Source organism: Typopeltis vanoorti, chromosome 20 (assembly GCF_054136105.1).
Source record: "Typopeltis vanoorti isolate ZY-2024b chromosome 20, IOZ_Tvanoo_1.0, whole genome shotgun sequence".
NCBI classification, from domain to species: domain Eukaryota; kingdom Metazoa; phylum Arthropoda; class Arachnida; order Uropygi; family Thelyphonidae; genus Typopeltis; species Typopeltis vanoorti.
The window spans coordinates 50,355,052-50,382,046 of NC_143568.1; the positions used below are offsets into that span (position 1 = coordinate 50,355,052).

The following is a 26,995-nucleotide window of genomic DNA, read 5'->3' on the forward strand; positions in this document are numbered from 1 at the left end:
AAGCATGGGAATATAACAGAGATATGTATTTAAGTTTTGTCGATTTGGAAAAGGCATATGACAAGGTGCCAAGAGAGAAGCTATTCAATACGCTGCAGTTATATGGTGTCAATGGGGCATTATATCAAGCAATACTTAGTCTTTATTTGAGTTGTAAGTCAGCAGTTAGAATTGAAGGAAGTACAGGAAGATGGTTTAATGTTAAATCTGGTGTGAGACAAGGATGTACATTATCCCCTGTGTTATTCATTATCTATATGGATCACATTATGAAGGAAAGTGGTATTAAACATGATATCAGAATTGGAGATGTTAATGTCAGCTCTTTGCTTTATACGGACGATGTTATACTTCTAAATAAATCCGCTACAAGTCTGCAAGATTCTCTGACTAAATTGAACAGCTGTTGTAATAGATATGGTATGAAGGTCAGCAATAAAAAGACAAAGACAATGAAAATAGGCAGAATCATTGAAAATGTCAATTGTGTTGTGAATGGAGAACCTGTGGAACAAGTAAAACATTTCAGCTATTTAGGCACGATTTTTACTGAAGATGGTAAATTAAATATAGAAATAGACAACAGAATCAGCAAAGCTGGTATGTTAGGAAGTCAGTTGAATAAATTCATATGGAATAAGAGAGAAATTAGTCGGAACACTAAATTAGCTGTATACAAGACAGTGTTCAAACCAGTTTTAACTTATGGATCCGAGAGCTGGGACAGAAGTAAAACACTTGACCAAAGACTAGAGACCACAGATATGAGAGTCCTGAGAAAGATTATAGGTGTGAACAGATGGCATCAATGGCAGTATCATATTAAAAATGAGGATATTAGGAAAGAACTTGGCATTGTCAGCATCCAGGAATGCGTCAGCAGAGCTAATCTCAGGTGATATGGTCACTTAAACAGAATGGGCGAGGAAAGATTAGCAAAACAAGTGTTCTCTGCCAGGTTGGCAGGAAAACGACCCAGAGGAAGACCAAGATATAGGTGGATTGATACGGTACAAAGTGCCTTAGAAGATAGAAATATAAGATCTGATAATGTTGGAGTGATGACAAGTAACAGGCTGATTTGGAGGAAAATTGTAGATAGGAAATTAATAATGATGTAATTTTTTTTTTTCATGTAATACTGTCATATCCTGTACACCCCTTGAGGGTACATGGCAGGAATTTGATGATGACGACATTCCAGAAAAGAGACGCTGCAAAATAAAAAATATGCCTCGTGAGAACGCTACTGATGGTTTGTTTGCCATGAATGAAACTGCATTACTAAAAAAAGAAATGCTGAAGTTTTAGATCTAATACTCATACAACTCATTGATAGATTTACAAGAGGTCGCAAACAAATGACTTCAGTTTTTTAAATGGACACACTTTAAAAATTATGCAGCTAGATGATCTCAAACAATGTGCCGCTGACCTGCCATTGAAATATAATATGCTCCAGAATTTGTATGTGAAATTGAGAGTTTCAAATATCAAGCCATGGAAGTTTTTGTAAATTTAGGCGATATGGACGCTTATCAAATTTTGCAAAAAAATTACGAACTCTCATTACAAAACATGTATCCAAATCTAGACATAGCATTAAGGATTTTCATACTAAACTAAAAGTCATACTAAACTTCAACTCTTTATTTACAATCATTCCCAAGTTCCTTGCCTCATCAGTTCAGTTTTTATCAATATAGTATGCAGCTTGTAATCTTTTCTTCCCAAAGCGCCAGCTTACACTTGGCCAAAATAAACTGGCAGCCAAGTACCTCTACCCCATACTACTAGTTTAAGTCATCCTGCAGAGAGCGAAATTTTTTGCTCCGAACCAGAACAGTTTACTGGAATGAAAAAAAAATTTTTTCTCCCTCTACTATTGCTCTTCTACATCATTTACTATTGCTCTTCCCAGTTGTGTGTCATCATCAAACAATATTTTCCATAAGATAAAGGAAATCTCACACATACAAAGAAATACTAGAACATCACAATGTAGTTTACAAATTTCTTTGCCAACAAGACTGTAATGCCACTACAAATGTTCCACAATCAGATCTTTATGGGCAAGACTACAGGAACACTTCCGTGACTGCAACATATCAATTCCACAACATTTAAACCATAAGAAACACAATAACCAAAATAAAAACAGAATACAAAATACAGGAAAAACAGAAATAGCAGTGTACACTATTAAAGAATATCCCACAAATTGACAAAGCCATAAAATAGACATACAGAAAAATGAAACAATGCTTAGAATACCAAAACGATAGCCATAAAATGCAACAAAAACTCAAATATTCACCGACCCTATATAATCTTCGAGAGTTGGAAGCTCAAAAACATAAAAATTAGGTCATGATTCCAATCAATAGAAAATAACACACACACACCAAAGACAAAAACACCAAGCCGACATGCCATAGCCTCCACTTTTCCCATGAGCTCCGAAGACGATGCACTGTTGAAATAGCTCATACTCCATTAGCACCACCCCTAATCTTTTTCCATGATACTCTATCCTTCTCCTTTCCCAAAAAAAATTTTCCTATTATTTTTCACCTTTTCCTAAAGAATTCCCAGCCCACCCTTAAAACCCGGGTTTTTTAAAATTGGCGTGCCTCGCCCGCAACTCTCCTACATCTCTCTATCTCCATATTTCCAAACCCCCCCCCCCCCTTCCTTTCAGTCATACAAATGTATATCACCATATGCTGGATGCTGCTGAATAAGAAGACAATCAGTAACATCCTAGAAAGGTATATCCAAAATTATTCTTCCCATATATTCTTCAGGTATCTGTCTTTAAAACATCAGTAATGCTAAAAATTTAGTAAAAAGCCAATGACATTATAAAAAAAGGGTACTCCTAAACAAAAATATACAAAAATATCCATAAAAATTAATATTTATTTTGAGGCGTAACATTCAGTTTTTTTCAGAAATAACAGGACCAAAATTAATTGGCATTTGTTAAGTTTTAAATTACAAAAATACTGAAAACACACTTGGTTTTTAAGTATTGAAAAAGTAAATGGAGACAATAGTGATTAGCATTAAACCTTTGGGGGAACAAGCATGAAATTAAGTTAGATTATGAGAAGTATAGAAAGATATTGTAATTATAGTATAGTACATTTAATAATTGATAGTTAATTATATAATCTCTTATATAAAATGATGCAGAATAATTTTCAGAATCCATTTTTTAGCTGAAGTGCCAGCCGATTATTATCTAGGGGATCTTCTAGTCTATCTAACTTCAGTTGTGGCTGCAAGGCCATCTGAAAAGCCTGTTATTAGGGAAGGTAAGCTTAATTTTCTTGTATGTGATTTTTGTAAAATGTTAATGTATTAATATTGTTAAGCCAAGTTATTTTTTTATAGAAATCAATTAATGGATTAATATGGAAGAGATAAATCTAAGATAACCAGATATTTCAGTTTTAGATCAACTTTCATATTGCTGTCTCCCCAAAACTTAAAAACCTGCTTTGCACATACAGGGTGTTCGGGATAAATTTGACATATTTATAATTAATTATATTTTTCCGTAAGTTACATGTATTAACACACACTTCTCTTCATTTAAAAGTTTGGACCCTTCTTCATTCATATACAAGATGTCAGAAAGGATGGATAGCTGGAACCCACCTGAATCATGGAAGAGAATAACTTGTATCATGATGATGCCCGCCATCAAAATAAGGATATTACGACTGCTGCCCAATGCTCCCTGAATACAGTAAAAACAATCAGGCATGAACTAGAGACTTGCAATGGTGACTACGAGGATGTAGCAAGAAGAAAGATCCCTAGCAGACGATCTGATTGCGTTCGTACAGCAGAATTCCTCGCAAATCTGCAGGAACAGGTGTTGAAGAACCCTGGCATTGGAATTCGGGCTTTGTTCGTGGAGTTGCTAACTGTAGTCAAGCCCTGGATAACAAGGGTAGCCAATGGTAGGCCGTATGTATGGCAGCAGGATTCGGCCCCTTGCCACACCTCTGGGAAAAGTCAAAAATGGTTGTCTGAAAATTTCTACGACTTCACCAGTCCAAATGTTTGGCCTCCAAACTCCCCAGACCTTAACCCCATGGATTATTTTGTATGGGGCGCAGTTGAAAAAGACACCAATCGCACTTCCAGTAATACAAAAGCCCAGTTAATGGATAAAATTAAAACAGTTTTTGCAGCCCTTCCCAGGGAGACTGTAGCATCAGCTTGTTCGAGGTTCCGAAGCAGAATTGAAGCTGTGATCGATGCTAATGGTGGTTATTTTGAGTAAATCTTGTTGATAGTATTGTAATTAACTCTGCCTGTAATGTTTTTTTGTCAATTCATTAAATTTAATAGATACAAAGAAGATTTTCTTTTTCCTTACGAAACTGTCAAATTTATCCCGAACACCCTGTATATAATCAAGACTACTATTAAGCGTGTAAGTTCATGGAACATTTGTTTACATCATTATATGAGAAAATGGTTTTAACCTCCTAGCTACAAACTTTGAGACCTCTTTGTAGTTTCTGTAAGGTCCAAGCTGGGTCTGCTAATCCCTCTCTCAAGCTACATGCTGGAGTATGTAGTATGGGCATTATGCTACTATGACATCAATAGAAAATTAATAGCTGCTACATGTTTTAACAGATTCAGAAAAGGTTTGGGAAATAATGACTGTCTTCTTCATATACACATCCTTGGAAATATTTGTAGAAATTACAAACTGCAGAAATTGAATGTGTGTGTGTGTGTGTGTGTGTGTGTGTGTGTGTGTGTGTGTGTGTGTGTGTGTGTGTGTGTGTGTGTGTGTGTGTGTGTCAGTTTCTACAGTTTGTACTGTATTTATGCAGAGTGAATTAATGAGAGATGGTTCATTAATCAATTTGAATGCCTTTTGTATTGAGTCGAATATTTATAGTACTCAATGGTTAGATGGATTTATGATGTTAATGATTATTAGTAGGGGTGCTTAAGCATCAAAGCTGTATAACTGAGAGGAGACCTCCACATAGCCTTTAAAGGAATGTGGAGAACCGACCAGGGCTTATGACCTAATGTCCAATCCTCACCTTCTCGTGGTGCACCCTGTTGGGTATCTACCTGGATACTGAACGAACGAGGACGGGTTGGCAATTTGGGATTTAGTCGACCAAATTGTATTCATATTGGCTTAAACCAATATAGAAAATGATGGTACAACATGACAAAATTTCATGCCGGCTGGGGCGTCACCCGGTTAAACAAGGCCCCAGTTGCTTTCGCCAGGGAACCAGGGTGAACAGCGAAAAGTCAGCTACTGGAACAAATCAGAAAGCACACTCCAACTCAACATCACCAGAGTTAAAGATCGGAACTATCAACATAAGAAGCCTGAATGGCAAAGAAATTGAGCTAGCTGAAGAATTAGATAAGTACCAGATCGACATAATAGGGGTGGCTGAAACAAAAAAGACAAAAACTGGTGAGATCTTTCTGAGCATTAAATACAAAATGTTATATTCAGGCAATGACAATCAAGGAAAAGGAGTAGCCATAGTATTCAACAAAATACGAGGCTAATCTTCTTGAATGGCAGTCAGTCACAAGTAGAGTGATGTGGGCAAATATCAGAATGGGGAATTGGACAATGAGATTTATTTATTCCTATGGCCCCACAGAAGGTTCTATTAAGGTAGAAGTGGAGGAATTTTTTGATGCTTTAGAAAAAGGATCTGACACAATGAAAAAGGAAAAGTTAGTCCTTGTTGGGGATCTGAATAGCAGAGTAGGAAATGATTGTGAGACATACAAAAATATTTTGGGAAAATTTGGAAAAAAGAGCAAAGCTAATAATAATGGCAAATACCTGTTGGATTTCTGCTCAGGACATGGACTGGTTATTACTAACGCCATGTTCCAACAAAAAAATGTGCATAAATTCATATGAAGAAAAGAGGCAAGGAATAAGAAAAGTCTCATTGACTATGTTATTGTTGATAGTGATGTTTTCTCCCTGGTGCAGGACACCAGAGTGTACAGAGAATTTGAAATTGGAAGTGATCACTATTTGGTTTTGAGCAGGATAAAATTGAATTTTATATTGAAAAGAATAACATGTAAGAAAGTTTTAAAGTGAATAAAAGTTGAGCAGCTCTCAGATGTGAACTGTAGACTAAAATACACAAAGATTATTGAAGAAAAAATGAAAGAGTTTGAGAACAGGAACCAAACCTTGGAGATACAGTGGCAAGCCTTGAAGAAAACCCTGATTGATTCTGCCAGAGAGGCATGTGGTGAGGTTGTCTGCAAGGATAGCAAAATCAGAACTCCATGGTGGACACAGGAAGTCAAAGAGGCAGTGAACGAAAAGAAGAAAGCATATCAAAAGTTCCTGGCAAATAAGTCATCTTTTGCTCTTAGAGAATACAGAGACAAATGTAAGAAAGCGAAACAGTGTAAAACTAGTTAAACACAAAAGTCATGGGAGGACTTTCGCAAGAACATAGAAAATAAATATCAAGAAGGTGGTAAGATATTCTGGATGTTGTTGAAGAAGCATAGAAATGGAGGAAAGAGTGATGTAAAAGGAGTTAGAGATGATAAAGGTGACATAAAAACAGAAGAAAAAGATATCCGTGAAGTATGGAGTAATTACTTTCTGCTAAATGAAACAAGCAGTGATAGCACAATGGTAAAAAACACTCCACAGGCATACAGTTAGGAATATATATCCATACTTGAAGTAGAAAAAGCCAAAGGCGTGAAATGTGGAAAGGCAGCGGGAGTAGATGATATTCGACCAGAAATGCTGAAATATGGTGGTATAAAAGTCTTACAGTGGCTGCACTGCATAGTTCAGAAAGCCTGTACAGAGGGACGAATTCCCGATGATTGGAGTAGAGCTCTAATAGTACCTGTCGTGACGTTCTATTTTCATGTTGTGTTCTAATCTGCCATCTTGTTTCAAGTTACTCTTATTAATAAAACAACTAATTTGCAAATTGATCACCGATCCAAAAGTAGGGAAATTTATAATTATACTGCGCCACCCTATTTTTAGATTAGTCTAAATAAAACAGTAGGATCAGTTCTTAATTAAGTTAGCAGTCTTCTCCTTTAGGCCGAATTATTTACTATTCTACTTGGGGCACCCGCAAGATTCGAATTTTTTATGAACGGTGCAATAAAAGGGAATTCAGGCAAACACAATATTTAGATTGATAAAATAAAACATTTAATATATGATATATAACAAATACAAGTATTCTATTTTTAAATGAAACAATACAAATAACTTAATGCATCTTGCTAAGTCACTCATTCCAATTCAATGTTCTAAACTTTAACATACAATTCACAGCTTCAAAATTATAAGCTTTCTTAACTCAAGTTAATAAAACAAAACTTCTCATTTGATCAGTCTGCACATATCTATCAGTTGTACTTAATGTTTAAATTCACAGCAGGCACTAATCAAGGTAGACAATATTCCAAGCAATCTTATTTCGGACCTTGAACTTCGAAGATACGTTATAGTTAATGTTAGAATAAACAAACATGTATGACTACTCTTACCAGATACAATCTTCAATACATCAAATTATTGTGAGCACACTTATGAATTAACTTATTTAAGCTAGCGGAACACATTAAATAAAATTCTCCAACGCTTTAACTGAACTACTGTTAATCGCGCTTCACTACTCTAAACAACAGCAATAAGGTACTGATATCTTTCCTTGTTTACTTTTCTCCAACTAGTTAATTTCATTATAATTCTTCTCAGGGCAACATAGAATTAAGACGTAATCCTAGACTAACTGGAACTAATCAGAATTTCCCATTGAATGTCCAGTTCTTTATTTATCCGATTACGACAACAATTTTCCTCTACAACAACAGCTGATCTCACTTGCAGCTGAGTATATGATTCACTATGTTTTTGCTCACTTCTAACACTATTCTAATGAATTTCTGCCCTAAAGAATTTATAATTTTCCTTCACTTCTTTGCTTGTATCCTACCTTCCTTCAGGCTCCGCAAAACTCTCTCTTTTTCTCTAATATATAATTCTTATTGCCTTTCTTTCTCCATTTTGTTCCAAGGTCACGCACTCTTCGACTCGTGCTTGTTTATTTCATGCGTCTCCATGACAACCAATGAACGTAAACATTTCGCTAATGTAATACAACGCTCTACAACTACATAAGTGATTACATAGCGTTAAATTTTTACAAATAAGAATAAACAGAATATTTGAGCTACTTAATCAGCTTTTTCATTACGTATGCAATTATTTATAATAACACTTTTCGTTACTTTATATATATTTTAGTTATCATAAATTATTACATATTACATATTATATTTAATAAATTAATAGTAGGTTAAGTTTAGAATAAATATTTAAATAGTAATCCTTAATTAAGGAACAATAAATAATTTTTATACAAATCATGATTAATATATAATAAGCAATGTTAAATGTGAATGAAAAAAATAAATTACACAACATAGTTTCATTCACAATTTAACAGTACCCATATATAAAAAAGGAAAATAATACTGATTGTGAGTATTCCAGAAGTATTTCCCTACTGAGTGTTCCTGGCAAAATCTCTCCAAGTATACTTTAGAAACGGTTGAGAAGAATTGTGGAAAAAAGTTTGGTGAAGAACAAGCTGGATTCAGGCCAAATAGAGGCTGTCAGGATCAGATCTTCAGCTTACGACAAATAGTTGAGAAAGCAAGAGAATATAACAAAAATCTGTATTTAAGTTTTGTCGATCTGGAAAAGGCATATGACAAGGTGCCAAGAGAGAAGCTATTCAATACGCTACAGTTATATTGTGTCAATTGGGCATTATGTGAAGCAATACTTAGTCTTTGTTTGAGTTGTAAGTCGGCAGTTAGAATTGAAGGAAATACAGGAAGATGGTTTAATGTTAAATCTGGTGTGAGACAAGGATGTACATTATCCCCTCTGTTATTCATTATCTGTATGGATCACATTATGAAGGAATGCGGTATTAAACCTGATATAAAATTGGAGATGTTAATGTCAGCTCTTTGCTTTATTCGGATGATGTTATACTTCTAAATAAATCCGCTACAAATCTGCAAGATTCTCTGACTAAATTGAATAGCTGTTGTAATAGATATGGTATGAAGGTCAGCATTAAAAAGACAAAGACAATGAAAATAGGCAGAATCATTGAAAATGTCAACTGTGTTGTGAATGGAGAACCTGTGGAACAAGTGAAACATTTCAGCTACTTAGGCACGATTTTTACTAAAGATGGTAAATTAAATATACAAATAGACAACAGAATCAGCAAAGCTGGTATGTTAGGAAGTCAGTTGAATAAATTCATATGGAATAAGAGAGAAATTAGTCGGAACACTAAATTAGCTGTATACAAGACGGTGTTCAAACCAGTTTTAACTTGTGGATCTGAGAGCTGGGTCAGAAGTAAAACACTTGACCAAAGATTAGAGACTGCAGATATGAGAGTCCTGAGAAAGATTATAGGCGTGAACAGATGGCATCAATGGCAATATCATATTAAAAACGAGGATATTAGGAAGGAACTTGACATTGTCAACATCCAGGAATGCGTTAGCAGAGCTAATCTCAGGTGATATGGTCACTTAAACAGAATGGGTGAAGAAAGATGGGCAGAACAAGTGTTCTCTGCCAGGTTGGCAGGAAAACGACCCAGAGGAAGACCAAGATATAGGTGGATTGATACGGTACAAAGTGCCTGAGACGATAGAAATATAGGATCTGATAATGTTGGAGTCTTGACAAGTAACAGACTGATTTGGAGGAAAATTGTAGATAGGAAGTTAGTAATGATGTAATTTTTTTCATGTTGTACTATCATATCCTGTACATCCCCTGAGGGTACATGGCAGGAATTTGATGATGCCTTCTAACCTTATCAGTTGCCAAGAGATTTACGATATCAAATATTTTCTTGAGAGTTGGGTTAGAAATAAAACACTCGACTAGAGACCACAGATATGAGAGTCCTCTATAAGAATCTAAAAAAAATCATAGAATTCTATACAGATATCATCTAAGATATGATCTATTTTTTTTTCTTTAAAATGAGCTACAAGAATACCGTTTCTGTTCGCTCCATCTGATTTAGAAAAATATTTAACAGAATGAAAATTAATTTTGAAATTAAGTATTGATTAAATTTATATTTAAATAATTATTCATTAATGTGATGTCATCTACCATGCTTCCAAAATGAGGGGTTATATTATGATTAAGGCCAGTCATAAAGAATCTTTGTGTGAAATTTGTAAGAGTGAAATGATGCTCATCTTCATCTGGGTCAAATTTGTGCCAGTATAAAAAAGCCAATTCACATAAATATGTAGAACCAAACTAGTAATGTAAACATTTATATTTTCTTGCATTTGGGTATACATTACTTGACATACTATTTCATATCTTTTCCTGATAACTTTTAAGAAGAGACTGCTTCATATATAATAATTGCATTTTCAGATAAGTTTTCTGAAAAATTTGTGATTTTTTTTTTTTCCCCTACAGTATGTTTTCTATCCAGATCAGCTTTAAGTGAATATTAATTTTTTTAATTGCCAATTGGTGATTAAAAATATTTGAATGTCTGTTGCAATCGATTAACCGTAAATTTATAGTGAACTGGTGGATCACAGTTGACCTGTTGTCAACCACTGCTTATAAAGAATATAGTATTCCCACTGATGGAGGCTGTACTTTTCAGCAGACTTGGAAATTAAAAATAGTTTACTTCATTTTGTCTTTATTCTCAGTCAACCTTAAGGAGATCTAAGTCCATCTAAAATCACATTTGGATTAACTGACCATCTAATTCAGTGCTAGTGGAGATGTAAAAAGAGGAATAATAAAATTATCTTTTAGCAACAGTCAAGTACTTGCATTTCAAGTACTTTTATGATCAATTAAAAGAACTAATAAAAACACAAAAAAGCATGATATTAACATAGGCATGGATGATTTCAATGCTAAAGTTGGGAAAGGTAGAAGTGGAGATGTAGTTGGCGAACATGGACTGGGCACAAGAAATGAGAATGGTGACCGTCTTTTTCAATTCTGCCAGGAAGAGGAGCTAATAATCACAAACACATGGTTTAAGCTACCCACTCAACATCCCACAGTGGTCAAGAATTTTGTTATATAACTACTGCCCACATAATCAATGTTAGACAGGTAATGATTCCCTCTGTTTCTCTTATAAGGGCTTTTCAGCTGAAAATTAATGAGCTGGCCTCTTACAAAGATGGCAGGGTTTTCTTCTCAGAAACTTTGAATTTTTATTTTACAGAGCAGGCCAGGGAAAAAAAAGCACACTTAATAAACACAATGTACTGGCCTCATAACTTTAGTTGCTTCACTTGTAATTCTAAACAATAGCCTTCTGCTTCTCACAACTGATACTTGTCATTTGAAATGGACTTAATCAGACCACCAGCTAAATTAGTAATCTTGACTTATCAATAAATCACTTTGGAAATCTGATGAATTAGTGTAGTTTTTCATATCTGCTCTGTGTCTGATTGATATATATATCAATCTTATCTCTCTCTCTCTCTGTACAGATGAAACTGAAGATCCAGCTGCAGTTCCAATATTTTGGGTAAGCAAGTGGGTGGATTATACAGATAAGTATGGACTAGGCCTTCAACTTTGTGATAACAGCGTAGGTGTTTTATTCAATGATTCGTCTCGTATCATCCTCTTAGCTGATGGCCAGTAAGTAGTTTCATTATATCATTCTGAAATATCACTATCAAATGGCTAATATAGTAGTTTGTCACTATCTCAGAGTTGCAATCAATCTACTTCGTTAAACCGAAGAAAATATGATTTCATAAAAAGTACAATTTACTTAATTAAGCTAACTGTGGTCTGAATAGAATGGTGTAGCACAGCTTTGAAATAGTAATAAATATCTGGAACCATTTTGGTCTACTGAATGTGTTGCTAACTATTAGTGTAATAATTTAGTTAAGCAAATACGCTATCTACCAATAGTTGTCCGGACACTTTCACAATTTACAATTGATACCAGTGGGCGAATCCTAATATCAGGTATGTCCACCTTTTGGCTTTGATCACCTCCTGCACCTTTTGAGAAAGACTTTCCACCATTGTGCGGCATACATCAGGTAGGACTTGTCTCCATTCCTCCATCAAAGTAGCACTGAGTTCAGTGACAGATCAAGGACATGCTGCTCTGGACCTCAATCCCGTTCTAATTGATCGCACAGATGTTCGATGGGGTTGAGGTCAGGACTCTGCACAGGGCAGTTTGTTTATCACACATCTCTTCATACCATTCCATAACAAACAACTGCAGCTTTGTAGCATGGGGAATTGTCGTCTTGATAGTAACACGGGTTCATTTCATAAAATCTCCACAGTGTAGGAATCACCTGATTATCCAGAATATCAATGTTAGCTTCCTTCATGGAACCACAGACAAGGACCAGTGGTTTCACCTCCAAACCAGCTGAATGTATTCCATGCCATTACTTCTCCAGTGATACTCCACCAAACCAGCTGAATGTACTCCATGCCATTACTTCTCCACACCAAACTTTACTGTGGGTACAACATACTGTGGTAACAAGTGTTCACCAGGCTTCCTTCACACCCACATCTTCCCATCAGACTGGAAACAGGTGAACCTTCGTTCATCGCTCCAGAGTACCATTTTCCACTTCTCCAGTTCACACGCTGTTTAACCAGACAAGCTGCCTTGTTCATTGTTGTGATGTGTGCCACTGCTCTACCATGGAAACCCAGTAAATGGAGTTATTTTTGTAGAGTATTAGTGCTCACCATGGTTTAATGGTGCTCTGGAACTCATTACAGATGGTTTGTGCTGATTGTAGCTGGTTTTGCATGCTGCCCATTTTAACACTCTCCTGTCCCTGTCAGTCATTTTCAGTGGTTGCCCTGGGTGTTTTCCTGCACTAGTGATGCCAGAACGTCTCCATTTGTTGATCACATCGCCTTTGGATGCTCCAGTTGAGTGGCAATGGCATGTATGGTCATGCCACCCATGTGACAGCCCACAATGACACCTCTCTCAAAGTCACTGAATGTCATGTTGCCATATCACCTGTATTCAACTGCTACAATGAAATACTGCTTCCTACTAATTGTACACAGGTTTTTATGGTATTAACAAACCTGCAATGTTCCATAACTTCAAATAACAGGGGTGTCCAGATGTTTATTGGTAGATAGTGTATATCAGTGTCTGTTTCCACATGCTGTGCCTTGTTTTCATAATAAGTTAAGAAGTTTCAAAATTGAAAATAGTAAATTTTTCTCATCCAGATTACAACAATTGCAAAGGGTGAGTCTGGTTTGTGATTTTGTTTAACAAAAATGGAGTAAAAAAAAACGCTAAATTTTCACATAATTGTATGACTTATACAAATTATATATCCATCCTAATTGAATCAAATATAAAGTTGTTATAATAAATCTGGATAGAAGGCATCTTTTTCTTGCTTCTCATCTCATCTTCCTTTTACCCTCTTTTACCTTGCAGTGTCGAGGGTTTATTAATCATCGGACCTCAAACCGTTCACAGGATAAGGTGGTCAGCCCTACGCCCCGGTGTATCCTATGTTCTGTAGTGTTGCGTTCCCAAGACCGGTTTGCCTGCTTTGAAGGAGGAAAACCCCACGATAAACTGGGGAAAAAACCCTACTGTCCATCCCCAAGACCGGCTAACTTGACTATGGCTGAGGAAAATCCTTCTGCTCCTCACGTCACCGATAGGTATCGGACACTCCTTCCCAAGGCATATGGTTGCAAAGCACACAGCCACTAGGCTAACCGCTTTCTTGCTACTTCATTATAAAATAATGGATGTTGATTTAAACAGCTGTGAAGCTAGCAAACCCCCAATTCAAAATCACTAATAGAAACTTTAATATACAAGCACCTAAGCAGAGTTTTTGTTTTATGTAGTGCATTATCAAGACAATTTGTGGTGATGTGTATTTTCATAAGCCCACAATCACTATTGAACTTTTAAAACTTTCTAAGACAATGTTTGCCACTTGAAATAAAAATGAAAATGGATGTATTTTTTATTATCCCTCTCTATTAATTGACTGTGTAGAAAATACTCAAAAATGGACTTGTTCTAGGCAGTACTCATGTCAGACTATTACTCTACCTAAAGAAATTTAAAATCTGAGTCTTTTAAGCTCTTATATACACCTGTCTAATTACAGGACATAACAGGAAGTTTTACTGGTAGAATTGTGACTAACTGAATTTAGCAAAAGGCTGTCTACTTTAAATTTCCATTAAAATGTAAATGCTTTTTTGGCTAAACTAAAGGCAACAAAGCAAAATGAGAGCTCTTCTCAGAATAAATAACAGAATACAGTGGTATCTCGCTAATCCAAACCTCTTTAGTCCAAACCAGTAATCCGAGCTGCGGTTTGAAAGAAAAAAAATTTTATTTATTACGTATTATTATTTTATGCACTATTATTTTTATTTAATAATTATTATTTTAACTATTATTATTTATTTTATTATTATTACAGTACAGTATTTTTTCATACTGTTGATTGTATGGTTATATTGTAGGCCTATTTTGATTTATTGTGTGTGTGTGTGTGTTCACGTTTGCTTTTTTATACTGTACAGTAAGACTGTATTGTCGGCATGAATCACCGAATTTGAAATCAAATCAGATGCTGAAATTATAAATATAACGCTACAGAATGAATTAGAGGATGATGATGACAAAGAACTCAAAGAAAAAAAAAGTAAAACATGAAGAGGCAGTTGACAGTTTTAATATGTGTAAAGAATGGGCTAAGCAGAATGATACTGCTCTGAAAAGAAGCATTCGAAAAAAAGTTTAGCTTCCAAGAAGCAAAAGAAAAGCACTGACTTTTTTACAAATAAATAAAAAAAGCTTTTTTTCGTGTGTTAGTTTGTGAAACTTTTCTTTGTGTTCTGTACAAGAAAGTGATATTTTTTATGCAAATTAAGTTATGTACTGAACTATGCAATTTTATTAAATCAGAATCCTCAACAATACAGGTACATACAAAACTAAATTTTTTACTAAAATAAACTTGTGTACTTTTTTTAAGTTTTACATTGCACTACAGTAGCTTTTTTTCTATCAGTTACTTAATTTATTTACAGAACTAAATTTGATGTACCATTAGAATCTTATTATTTTTGTCTTAAACGCTAGTTATTGTAGTCTCTTGGGTGAAAATTCGCTAATCCGAATGAGCACGGTTTTTATTAGTTCGGATTAGCGAGATACCACTGTATATGCAAAGTGCTTTGTCTTAAAGTGAAGAGGGATTCCCTTGTAAATTTAATGGAAAGACTAATTTCTTCTAAATTAGTCTTTCCATTACTCCAGTATTGTCATATCTTATATTTTGGTCTTCTAAGGCACTTCTAACTGCAACAAACAATCTAGATCTTGATCTTCCTCTAGATCTACATCTTGACATTGTTTTGCTAACCAGAAAAATTATTCTCTTCAAGTGGCCATATCACCTGTAATTAGTTTTGCTCACACATTCTTAAATGCTAACATTCATTTTTAACATAATGCTGATTGATTCTATCTGTTCACTCTAATTTTTCTCAGGACCCATATCTCTGGTCTCTAGTTTTGGATCAGTTTTTATTTCTGAGATCCATAAGTTAAAATTTATTTGAACATTACCTTGTAGAGTGGAATTTGGTGCTTTTATTAATTTTTCTCTTATTCCATATATATTTTACAAAACAAACACTGGTTATAACTAGTGCTTGTTTTGTAAAACAGTAAGTTCTGGTACTCATTCACTGCTAGAAGGAAAAGTTTCAAAATTAAAATAATTTCACATCCATATTTCTCTGCTGTTAATAAATCTGTCTGTACACCAAACCGTTACATACCATCTCAAAAAAAAGGGGGTGGGGGAACTGAATGTGAGCATTACAGAGGAATTCCTCTACTTATTGTTCCAGGTAAGATTTATGCTAGCATACTTGAAAAGAAGTTCAGAAAGACTGTGGAAGAGAAATGTGAAGGAGAAGAACAAGCTGGGTTCAGGCCAAATACAGGTTGTCAAGATCAGATTTTCACATTATGAGAAATCATGGGAATATGACAAGGATCTATATTTTAAGTTTTGTAGGTCTGGAAAAAGCATATGACAAGGTGCCCAGAGAAAAACTTTTCAAAACACTGTGATTATATGGAGTAAATGGAACATTCTACAGAGCAATACTTGATGTATATGCAAGTTTGTAAATCGGTTAGAATTGAAGGAAATGCAGTAAAATGGTTGAATGTGAAATCAGGGATCACATTATGATCATTATGAAAGAAATGGCATTGGGCCTTGATATTAGAATTGGAGACATCAAATTTAGATCTTTGCTTTATGCAGATGATGTTGTACTCCTAAACACATGTAGTGCAAGTCTCCAGGATTCTCTAAATAAATTAAATAACAGCTGTAAAAAAACTTGGCATGAAAATCAGTAATTAAAAAGACTATCAAAATAGGCAGAAATATTGAACATCAACTACATTTTGAATGGTGAGCCTATAGAACAAGTAAAATATTTCAGCTATTTGGGCACAGTTTTAAGTGAATATGGCAAATTAAATCTGGAAATAGATAACAAAATAAGCAATGTTGGTCTGGGTGGCTACCCAGCTGAATAAATTTATATGGAATAAGAGAGAAATTAGCCAAAACGGCATACTATCGGCATACACGACAATGTTATGAGAAAAATTAGGAGAGTAAACCGATGGCATCAATGGTAGAATCATATTAAAAATGAAGATATTAGAAAGGAACTTGACATTATTAGCATTCAAAAATGTGTAAGCAGAGCTAATCTAAGGTAGTATGGCCACTTAAAAAGAATGGGTGAGGAAAGGTTAGCAAAAGCGGTGTTTAATGCCAAGATGACAGGAAAGAGACCCAGAGGAAGACCAAGGTCTAGGTGGATTGATTCATTCAGAATTGCCTTAGAGACAATCAATGATATGCTAGATTTCATAATATTTGAGTGCTGACAAGTACAGCAGTCTCTCGCTAATCCAAACCTCTTTAGTCCGAACCCTCCAGTAATCCGAACTGCGGTTTGAAAGGGAAAAAAAAAGTTTTATTTATTACGTATTATTATTTTGTGTGCTATTATTTTTATTTAATAATTATTATTTTAACTATTATTATTTATTTTATTATTATTACAGTACAGTATTTTTTTCATACTGTCAATTGTATGGTTACACTGTAGGCCTATTTTGATTTATTGTGTGTTCATGTTTTCTTTTTTATACTGTACAGTACGTACTGTATTGTCGGCATGAATCACCGCTGTCGAGCGTCATGAAAAAACTGTGGCTTTCTAGAATTTACGAAGATAACTACGGTGATACACAAAAAGCGGAAATTCAAAACATGCATAATTTGGTTAGAATTATAAATCCAAATGTTGAAATTTCACAGACAGATGTTACGGAATGAATTACAGGTAGAACCGAAAGTGAATTTGAAATCAAATCAGATGCTGAAATTATAAATATGACGTTACAGAATGAATTAGCAGACGTTGATGACGATAAAGAATTTGAAGGGGGGAAAAAAAAGTAACACATGAAGAAGCAGTTGATAGTTTTAATATGCGTATAGAATAGGCTAAGCAGAATGATATGCCTTTCCACAAAATTTTATTGCTAATGCAGCTCTGAGAAGAAGCATTCGAAAAACGTTTTGCTTCCAAGAAGCAAAAGAAAATCAGTGACTTTTTTACAAAGAAATAAAAAAACTTCTTTTTCCTATTATTTTGTGAAACTTTTTTTTTGTGTTATGTACAAGAAAGTGATATTTTTTTACGCAAATTGAGTTATGTACTGAACTATGCAATTTTATTAAATCAGAATCCTCGACAAAACAGGCACATACAAACTAAATTTTTTACTAAAATAAATTTGTATTATTTTCTAAGTTTTATATTACAGTACAGTAGCTTTTTTTCTATCAGTTACTTTATTTATTTACAGAATTAAATTGATGTACCATTAGAATCTGATTATTTTTGTCTTAAATGCTAGTTATTGTTGCCTCTTGGGGGAAAATTCGCGAATCCGAACTTTTCACTAATCTGAACGAGTGTGGTTTTTATTAGTTCAGATTAGCGAGATACGACTGTAATCGACTAACTCGGAGGAAAATTGTGGATAGGAGATTAATCATAATATATATTTAACCATGTAGTGCTGTTATAGTAGTCTGAACGCTCCTTGAGGGTGTGTTATGTTATGTTCCATCGAGTCGTTTTCAACTCCTGGTGATTCTATGAACATACACTCTCCATTCAGATCTGTCCCTGGCCATATCTTCCAGAATTTCCAAGTGAATTCCAGTTTCTTCTTTAACTCCATCCACCCATCTAATTCTTGGTCTTCCTCTTCTCTTCCATCAACTTTAGCAAGCATCATCATCTTTTCCAGACTGTCATTTGCCCATATAATATGTCCAAAGTATGACAATTTATGCTTGATGATCATTGCTTCAAGGGAGCAATCTGGCTTTAAAGATCTTGCTTAAATTTGCCATTGCTTTCTTTCCAAGTAATAATCTTCTAATTCAGTACAGTAACCATTTTTATCAATTCGGGATCCTAGGAGCACAAAATTGTTAACTGCTTCCATTTTCTCCCCATCTACTTCAAAATCATTAAGTTCACGTTGCCATAACTTTTGTCTTTTTGAGGTTAAGTTTAAGGCTATATTTAGCACTTTCTTCTTTAATTTTCATAATAAGTTCCTTCAAATCTTCTTTGCATTCTGCTAGCAAGGTGGTATCATCTGCATACCTCAAATTATTAATATTTCTTCCACCAATTTTAATTCCAACTGAAGACTCCTCCAGCCCTGCCAATCTTAAAATGTATTCGTTGTATATGTTAAACAGGTACAGAGATAAAATACATCCTTGTTCAGTGGCGGCTCGTGGCTTGAAATCATGGGGGTGCTGCAATTTTCGAAATATACATACACACTGTATGTATGTATACGTGATTGGATAAAATATCAAAATTATGGTAAAAATTAAACATGAAAAAATTGTTTATTATCGATAAAATTATACAGTTTAGTGTAATTTAAAATTTCTTAAAAATAAAATCTATTCCTTTAATTGTAATTAAAGGAATGGATTTACAATTTTTGGACATTACAATTAAATCCTTTAATTGTAATGTCCAAATATTTAAAGAGACAGAGTAAACATAAGCACTACGAACACTGTACTACTGGCGCAAACTGCATATAAACAACAATAGAACTGCACGACGGACAGTGGTGCATTAGGCTAATAGCTCCCATCTCACTATGACGTGCATATGCTTGTGGTAAACTGTGTTTACCACAATATGACACTGTGGTAAATACAGTGCTGCTAGCGTCCTTCGCCTCCTAAGCTACAAGATGGATTTTTATTATTTTTTATACAAAATAAGAGAATTGTACAGGATTGTTGATGACAAAATTAAATATTACAAGCAAATATAAATAAATTAATAAATATATTTATATATTGAGAAAAATTGGGGATGCTGCAGTTCCACAGTGCCTATGCACGAGCTGCTGTTATATTCTTTATTTCTATATTTTGTCCCTTTTAGCCTTTAAGGTTAGTCTACACTTAACTCGTTCTCTTAAATCTTTCCCCCTTTTTTTTAAACAAACAAAATCTTTGGCCGCTCTTAAGTTTAATTACGTGTAGGATACTTAATGATTAGGGCTTTGTCCTAGAATGAAATGCGGTAATTAAACATATCTTCTGAGACAGTACACCTGATAAGCATTGACAAATTTATTTTTTAACTGCACCAGCCAATACCGAGGATAGATGAGACTCTTATCCATGATGGCTCTCTCAGAGTGATACACAGTAACTAAACTACAGTAAATTTCTAACTTCTGTTCACTATATCCTTGCATGCAGTCGTGGTCCGCTTTGTTAAATTATACATGTGGTTTTTCTCGCTAAGTTCGATAATAATTTTATGAGTGGCTATTTGAATTCATATATTAAACCAGATCAGGCAGGTACTAAGAAACATATTTATTAATTAAAGAAATGATGCATGAAAGTCTTATTTCTAGGTAATCTGAATCAAATTTTTGTAAGATCTCTGGTTCATTACTACTAATGAAATACATGAACAAATTTGCTTGGACCACTTCTATATGTAACCTAACATTATCTCATCACAAGTTATTACACATTCTACAGTCACGTGGTCACCAGTTATATCACTTAAAACAACACAATTAATTCATACAAATTAAATAGAGCCCTTCTAGGCAAATAATTCTCAAAGATGGGTCTATGCCAAGTTGGTGGCAGTTCCTAAAGTTCCATATCATAAGTCCACTACACAAAATGTTCTTTGGAAAACACACAATTCCTTAACCGTGAATATATAATACAAGAGTCTACATTACTCTTTGAAATGATACTCGTTCCTTTCTTCTTCCTTGTCTGGGCATCAAGGCTTCTTCTCAGTCTGCTGCTCGTCTGGTTACTTTTGACAACTGTACAGCCAGATTCTCAGCGGGTAGGGCGATATGGCTCAGGAGCTTATCCAGAACGGACGGCATCTACTTGGTTTTTCCGTCGCACGATATAGCATAGCTATCCTATCCTAGTCCAAGGAAATAGCTAGCCCTATTCCATACGCTGCGGCAGACGACTCATACCTTCCACGACCAGCCCGGAACTTCTCTGTAGGTGCTGACCGGACCAACGTCCGAGAGGTCAGGAAACAGGAACCAAAAAAAGCCTCGACTGGGGGTTGCTTGACCTTTTTGTTTTCATGCTCTTCCCAGCGTTTCTCGTATATCGCGATGCCCGCCAATGCGGTCATGTGGGTTTTCGTCACGCCGTCCAGCTCCTTCCACTACATCGCACGTACTTTTGGCATGTTTTCTTAGAAAGCGCTCTAGTTTCTCTTTCTCATAATTCCCCCCCCCCCCCCAGCACACATAACACTGGACGATCAAAAAGGTGACCCTTGGACTCTGGCTTACAGATTTTGTTATCTCATGACACATAAAATGGGGTTCTTAAATTAATTCAATACATTAAATAATTTCTCTATCAGACCCTTAAACATAACAGGTTAGGTCTTACAATTTTCTTTCATTTGTTATATAATTTCTTACTCCTATCTTAGTGTTATATACATATATATACATTTCCAGTTTATAGCCAACACACCACATTCTCTGCCTATTTTCAAAGAGAGTTTTTCCTGAATAAAAAAATGGTAATTCTTTTTCTTGGGTTATTCAGGACACAACACTACCCCTGTACTTGTTGCACCCCTTTGCCTATTGTGAAATACTGTTTCTCCAAGATCTGTTCAAACAGTAGCTTCTTGTTCATAATAAAGATTCCTCAGAAGGATAATGAAATGCTCTTGTACTCCCATTGTTCTTAACACATTCCACAGATTCACATGATCTACAGAGTCAAAAGCATTACTATAGTCAAGGAAACAAAGGAAGGCATTCTTTTGATATTCCTGTCTCTTTCTATTATCCATCTCACATTGGTGATCTGATCTCTCTTTTGTTCTTCTCTGCCTGTTCATCTGGCATTTCTCTCTTCATGAATGGTTCCAGTCTTTTCTGAATGATCTTAAGTAAGACTTTACTTGCATGAGAAATCAGTGCTATAGTTCTGTAATTTTTGCACTCCCTTTCCTCACCTTTCTTCAGTAAAGATATATAAACTGATTTTTTCCATTCCCTAGGCCATGTAGATGTGATCCAAATTTGCTGACATAGAGCTGTTTAAAATTTTAACTGCTTTTTCTCCCAGGGCTTTGAGCAGCTCAATAGGCATTCCATTCCCCTCCTGGTGCTTTCTTACTGGATAGCTGTTGCAGTGCCCACCTCACTTCACTCTCCAGTGGTACTGGCTCCTGTGTATAAGCCTGCTCTTCAAATTTCTCAGTAATTTTGGAGTCCTTTCTGTAAAGGGCTTCTGTATACTCTTTCCATCTTTCTTTGATTCTGTAAGATATCCTTTGTCTTTACTTTTCAATATTGTCACCTTGGCACTAAATTTCCTTATCAGTTCCCTGATCTTTTTGAAAAGATTTCTTGTTTTTCCCTTATTGTTTTTGTCTTCTATTTGTTGGCATTCCTGGTTAAAGTATTTTTCGTTGTCTCTTCTGGCTTGTCATTGAAATTCTGCGTTCAAATGCTGTGCTTCCTGCAAATTTCTTGTAGCCTTCATTTTCCTCCTTTCCTGAGAGTTGATGGCATCTTCTGACAGCTATTTGGACTTCTTCTTCCAAACTGTTGGAATATTGTTCTTTGCTTCTGTTTTAATTATATCTTTAATCTCTTCCCATAGTTCATCTGGTTCTCTTTCACACAAATTGAGTGTGTTGAATCTGTTCTGTATACTAATATTGTATTCAACTGTTATGTTTCCAAGATCATATCTGATCGACATTTGTGTTGGTTTCAGTTTCTGCAATTTCACATCTATCATAGCCACTAATAATTCATGGTCTGTTCCACAGTCTGCACCTGCAAAAATCTTGACAGACTGAATTGCACTTCATCTTCTTTGTCCAAGTATACAGTCAATTTGATTTCTGTATTTTCCATTAGGTGATATCCATACAATCTTCATTTGTGCTGTTTAAAGCAGGTGTTAGCAACAAATAAACTATTCTCTGCACAAAACTCAACTAGTCTTCCTTGCAGTGTTACGAATACATGAACCAAAATGACCTGCTATTCCTTGTTCCTCTGTTTCTCCCACTTTTGCATTCCAATCTCCGATAAGTAGCCATAAATCTCGCTTTGGTGTTGCATGTATCACTTCTTGTAACGTGACATAAAATTCTTCTATGTCTTCTTCTGCTGCTTCGCAGTGGGTGCATAAACCTGAAGATGGTCATATTCATTGGATGTCCACTCACTCTGAGAGAAATGATTCTGTCACTCACTGGATTATAACCTAATACATACCTAGCCATCTTTTTCCTGAGTAATACACCATATAGTCCCCTGACTGAAAATGGCCCATTCCTGTCCATCTAAGTTTACTTATTCCCAATATATCCAGCTTCTTGCACTCCATTTCCGTCATTATTATTTTTAGCTTACTTGGTTCATACTTCTAACATTCGAAGTTCCAATCTTGTGGTTTCTTGTGAAACAGGGAGTCGCCCTTTTCCAACCAGCAACATCCGTGACCAAGCTTCTTTCTGGGTTTGACCTGGACACATCATAAAAACTAGTTCTACTTGTTTGGATGCCTTCAGACCCGGGGGTCTTGCCATCCAGCACCATATCGTACGTTCTCATTTTTGGCATGTTCATAGAATGTTCTTGACAAGGTACAGAGGTGATGTGTCATTGCCTTCGTCTGGAATATTTTTCGACTTTCCAGTCTAGATCCGTACTGTCCTGTGAAAATGGGGACACCTCTGGAAGGATGTTAATCTTTGCCATGCAGTATGGTCTTGGTAAAGGAGAGGCTAAGTCTGTATTAGAGATGTATTGTGCATATATTTACCTTGAGGGTGCATATATGTACCCTCAAGGATTATCCCTTATCCTTGAGGGTACATATCAGGAAATTGATGATGGCATATCATTTCTGATTCCTTTTATTCTTTTCTTCAGTTAAGTACCAATATGTTCAGGGGGCTATTAAATTAGCCTCCTGAATATATCGCTACTTTCCTCATATATATCCATATTCTTACAAATTTTTCTTTCACTTTCGTTTAGCCACTTTTACATATTTCTGAACAAATACTGGACTTACTTGCTAAGAACTTTTATTACCTCTTCGACCTTCTGAATCCAACTGGTATTCTGATTTTTTTTTAAAAAAAAAATCCTTGTAGACTTCTTTGTTAGTGTCTGTAAATAAGTCCCCCGGGTTTTCGGTCTTGTTTTCAAAATTTTTTTTTTATGTGCCTTCAGTTTGCCTCTGAAAGCTTTTTAAAACATTTGTACATATTTTTTATCAGAATGAAATTCATTTTTATTCTACTCAAAATTAAAGGTGATTACATCATCTTTCAAATATGTTGTATGCTGAAGCATTTTGAAAATATTGAAACAAATGTCACCAATAATGTGGTCTGAGAGAATTCTTATATCTCGCGCTATGTAAATTTATGGATATCTTTGTTGGAACATATTAGTTATTAATCCATACCTGAATATCATTATTGTTCTCTGCTTTTTGGCCAAAACATTTTTATATGTCTTGTAATCATTTCCTACTTCCTTGTATAAAAAGGACCAACTTTTCGTAATGTCGACTATTTACTGTAATGATTTCAAAAATTCCTCCTCCACTTCCTTAGTAGAACCTTTTGTGATCCATTTCTCCATTTTGTTGTTTGTTTGCATCATCCTAGTTAACATTACCTGCCATTAAAGATTATCATCTTCACTTTTAGTATTGAATATTATAGATACGCCTTCCTTCCTTTCCATAGTCATTATTGCCTGAATTGTTACATAATAACAATGATATCAAATATTATTAAATGGGACCTCGAGGGATGAGGAACTCATTAAGGGAGGCACCATTCGCACCAGCAATCCATTCTGATCATGCATCACTTTATGAGAGAAAAATCTAGTCCTTATCCTTTCCCCACCCTCCATAAAATTAAATTCCATCTTCTGAAATTCTGTATAACCTGTTCAGAAGTTTGTAATTTGCAATCATATCACCCCTTCTTTCTCCTGTTTGCTAGTGTCTGCAACCTACAAATTCTCAGTCTCTCTTCATAATCAATATTCCACAATCCTGATATCAATTTTGACACTCTCCTTTGCACTCTCTCCACTGTATCAGAATCACTACGGAAAACAGGAGACCAGACCTGCGTGCAGTAGTCCAAGATCCAAGTGAGGTCTTATCAGTGACTTGTAAAGAGGCAAAATGACTTCCTTATCTTTACATGGCAAGGTTCATTTCAGCATTGCAATTATTCTCAGAGTTGTATTTACAATTTTTGCTTATATAATCCTTGAACTTCAAATTCCTGTCTACTAAGACTCCACCCCCATCCCCAGCCTAATCAGTTTCTTCTAGCAATCCCACCAATATAATATGACTTTGGATATCTAATCAGACCAAAATGCATGGCTTTACATTCATTAACATTAAACTGACAGCCATTTTCACATGCCCACATTTCCAGCCTATTCAAATCATTCTGCAAGTACTGCTTATCAGCAGCACTTCTGATTACCCTACCTATCTTTGCATCATAAGCAAATAGCTGTATATCATATGTCAAATCCTTCCCAATGTCATTAATGTACAGATTGAATAACAATGGACCAAGGACTGGTCCTTGAGGCACACCACTGGTTACCTTGAATCTTGTAGATTCACCTCATATACGACTTTTTAATATCTGTCAGTGAGCCATCCTCTTATCCATGCTAATAGTTTATAATCTGATCCCATATTCTCCAGTTTATGCAACAGTCTTTCATGCTTCTTTTTCTTTCTTGTGTTTTTTGTCTCGCTTAATGCAGGATCCTCTATTTTTCCTTATTTGGACTTTTCAGGAGACCCTGACCAGCTTGTTGCAGAGTTCTTGCATTGGTCCTTGTGTGATATAAAGATGTAAGTCCCCAAATTGCTTCATGGTTGACCATGTTTGTGGTGCTGTGCTGCTGCTGGTTAAACCTTTGTTTACTCATCGATGAATAAAGTTGATAAAGCTCTCTTCAAACAGACATGGACAGGCTTATGTTTTGGTAGTCATTCATGCTATGCTATGTCATGCAGTGTTAAATTCAGCACTACAAGAATAAAAAAGTAGTTTTCATAGGATGGCTAATTTTCATTGTTGTTGAAATAACTAAAATAAATTAGTTTCCAGTTAAATAGAAAATATGTACAGTTGATTCTCACTTAAAAGCAGTTCATTATAAAAGGTTACCTGCTTTTTTTTTTAACATATTAATTATATCTGGAGTTTTGTTTAGAACTCTCTGATAGTTTGTTATAGTAGTTTTACTGCAGTGAGAGTCAACTGTGTGTTTATAGTAATTCTTAACTATATATTACATAAAAGCATTCTCCTGTGAACTGTTCAATGAATGTGATGTCCATATGAATATGTTATTGTTATTATTTGACACCTCCAGGGAGTCCAAAGACTCATCGAGGGAGAGTGTGCCAACAGCATCGAACGATTCGTCCCCTTCCAACTACTAACTCCGCTCAAACTTACTTAACCGAGCCATTAGTAGCAGAGGCTCTACCAATCGACCAACCTTTGCCGGCAAAGGTTAGTCGATTGGTAGGGGAAAAAAAGGTTGGTCGAAAGGTTATGATAATACACTTAATAAAACTGGCTGTATGCCATTTATAACAATTAATTGCAATATATTTATGCATGACACGTCATTTCAGAATACTATTGTTTGATTGTGAATTATTACCTATTAATTTTTAGGAATATCCATTACATAGAGAGAGATGGTAAAGAGCATTATCATACTTTACATGAGTATCCTGAAACATTAAGTAAAAAGGTAACATTACTTAAGTATTTTCAAAACTACATGAGCGAACACTTGTTGAAAGCAGGAGAGACTATAACACCTAGAGAAGGAGATGAACTTACACGTCTTCCATATCTACGAGCCTGGTTTCGAACTCGTAATGCTATTGTGTTTCACCTAACAAATGGTACTCTTCAGGTGAGTAGAAATTTAAGTTCATTATAATTTATCAATACGGAAATGTAATGTAAAATATTTAAATTGAAATTCGATTCCTGTCAGTGACTTGAGGAGCTGAAGGATCTTCCTCAGCCATAGCCAAGTTAGCCAGTCTTGGGCGTGGACAGCAGGGTTTTTTCCCCAGTTTATTCTGGGGT

At 35.2% G+C, this 26,995-nt stretch overlaps 1 protein-coding gene across 2 annotated transcripts in view; it reads left to right on the top strand.

Moving 5' to 3' along the window:
• The window catches only part of polo (Serine/threonine-protein kinase polo), a 237,114-nt gene that overhangs the window by 178,373 nt on the left and 31,746 nt on the right, over positions 1-26,995 (top strand). The window contains exons 9-11 of one of the 2 annotated variants that reach the window (XM_090410779.1): positions 3,225-3,320; positions 11,617-11,770; positions 26,570-26,816. In XM_090410779.1, coding sequence (XP_090266905.1) covers positions 3,225-3,320; positions 11,617-11,770; positions 26,570-26,816 — 497 coding nt within the window. The remainder of the gene's footprint in view (positions 1-3,224; positions 3,321-11,616; positions 11,771-26,569; positions 26,817-26,995) is intronic. The other variant, XM_090410780.1, reaches the window with a different exon arrangement.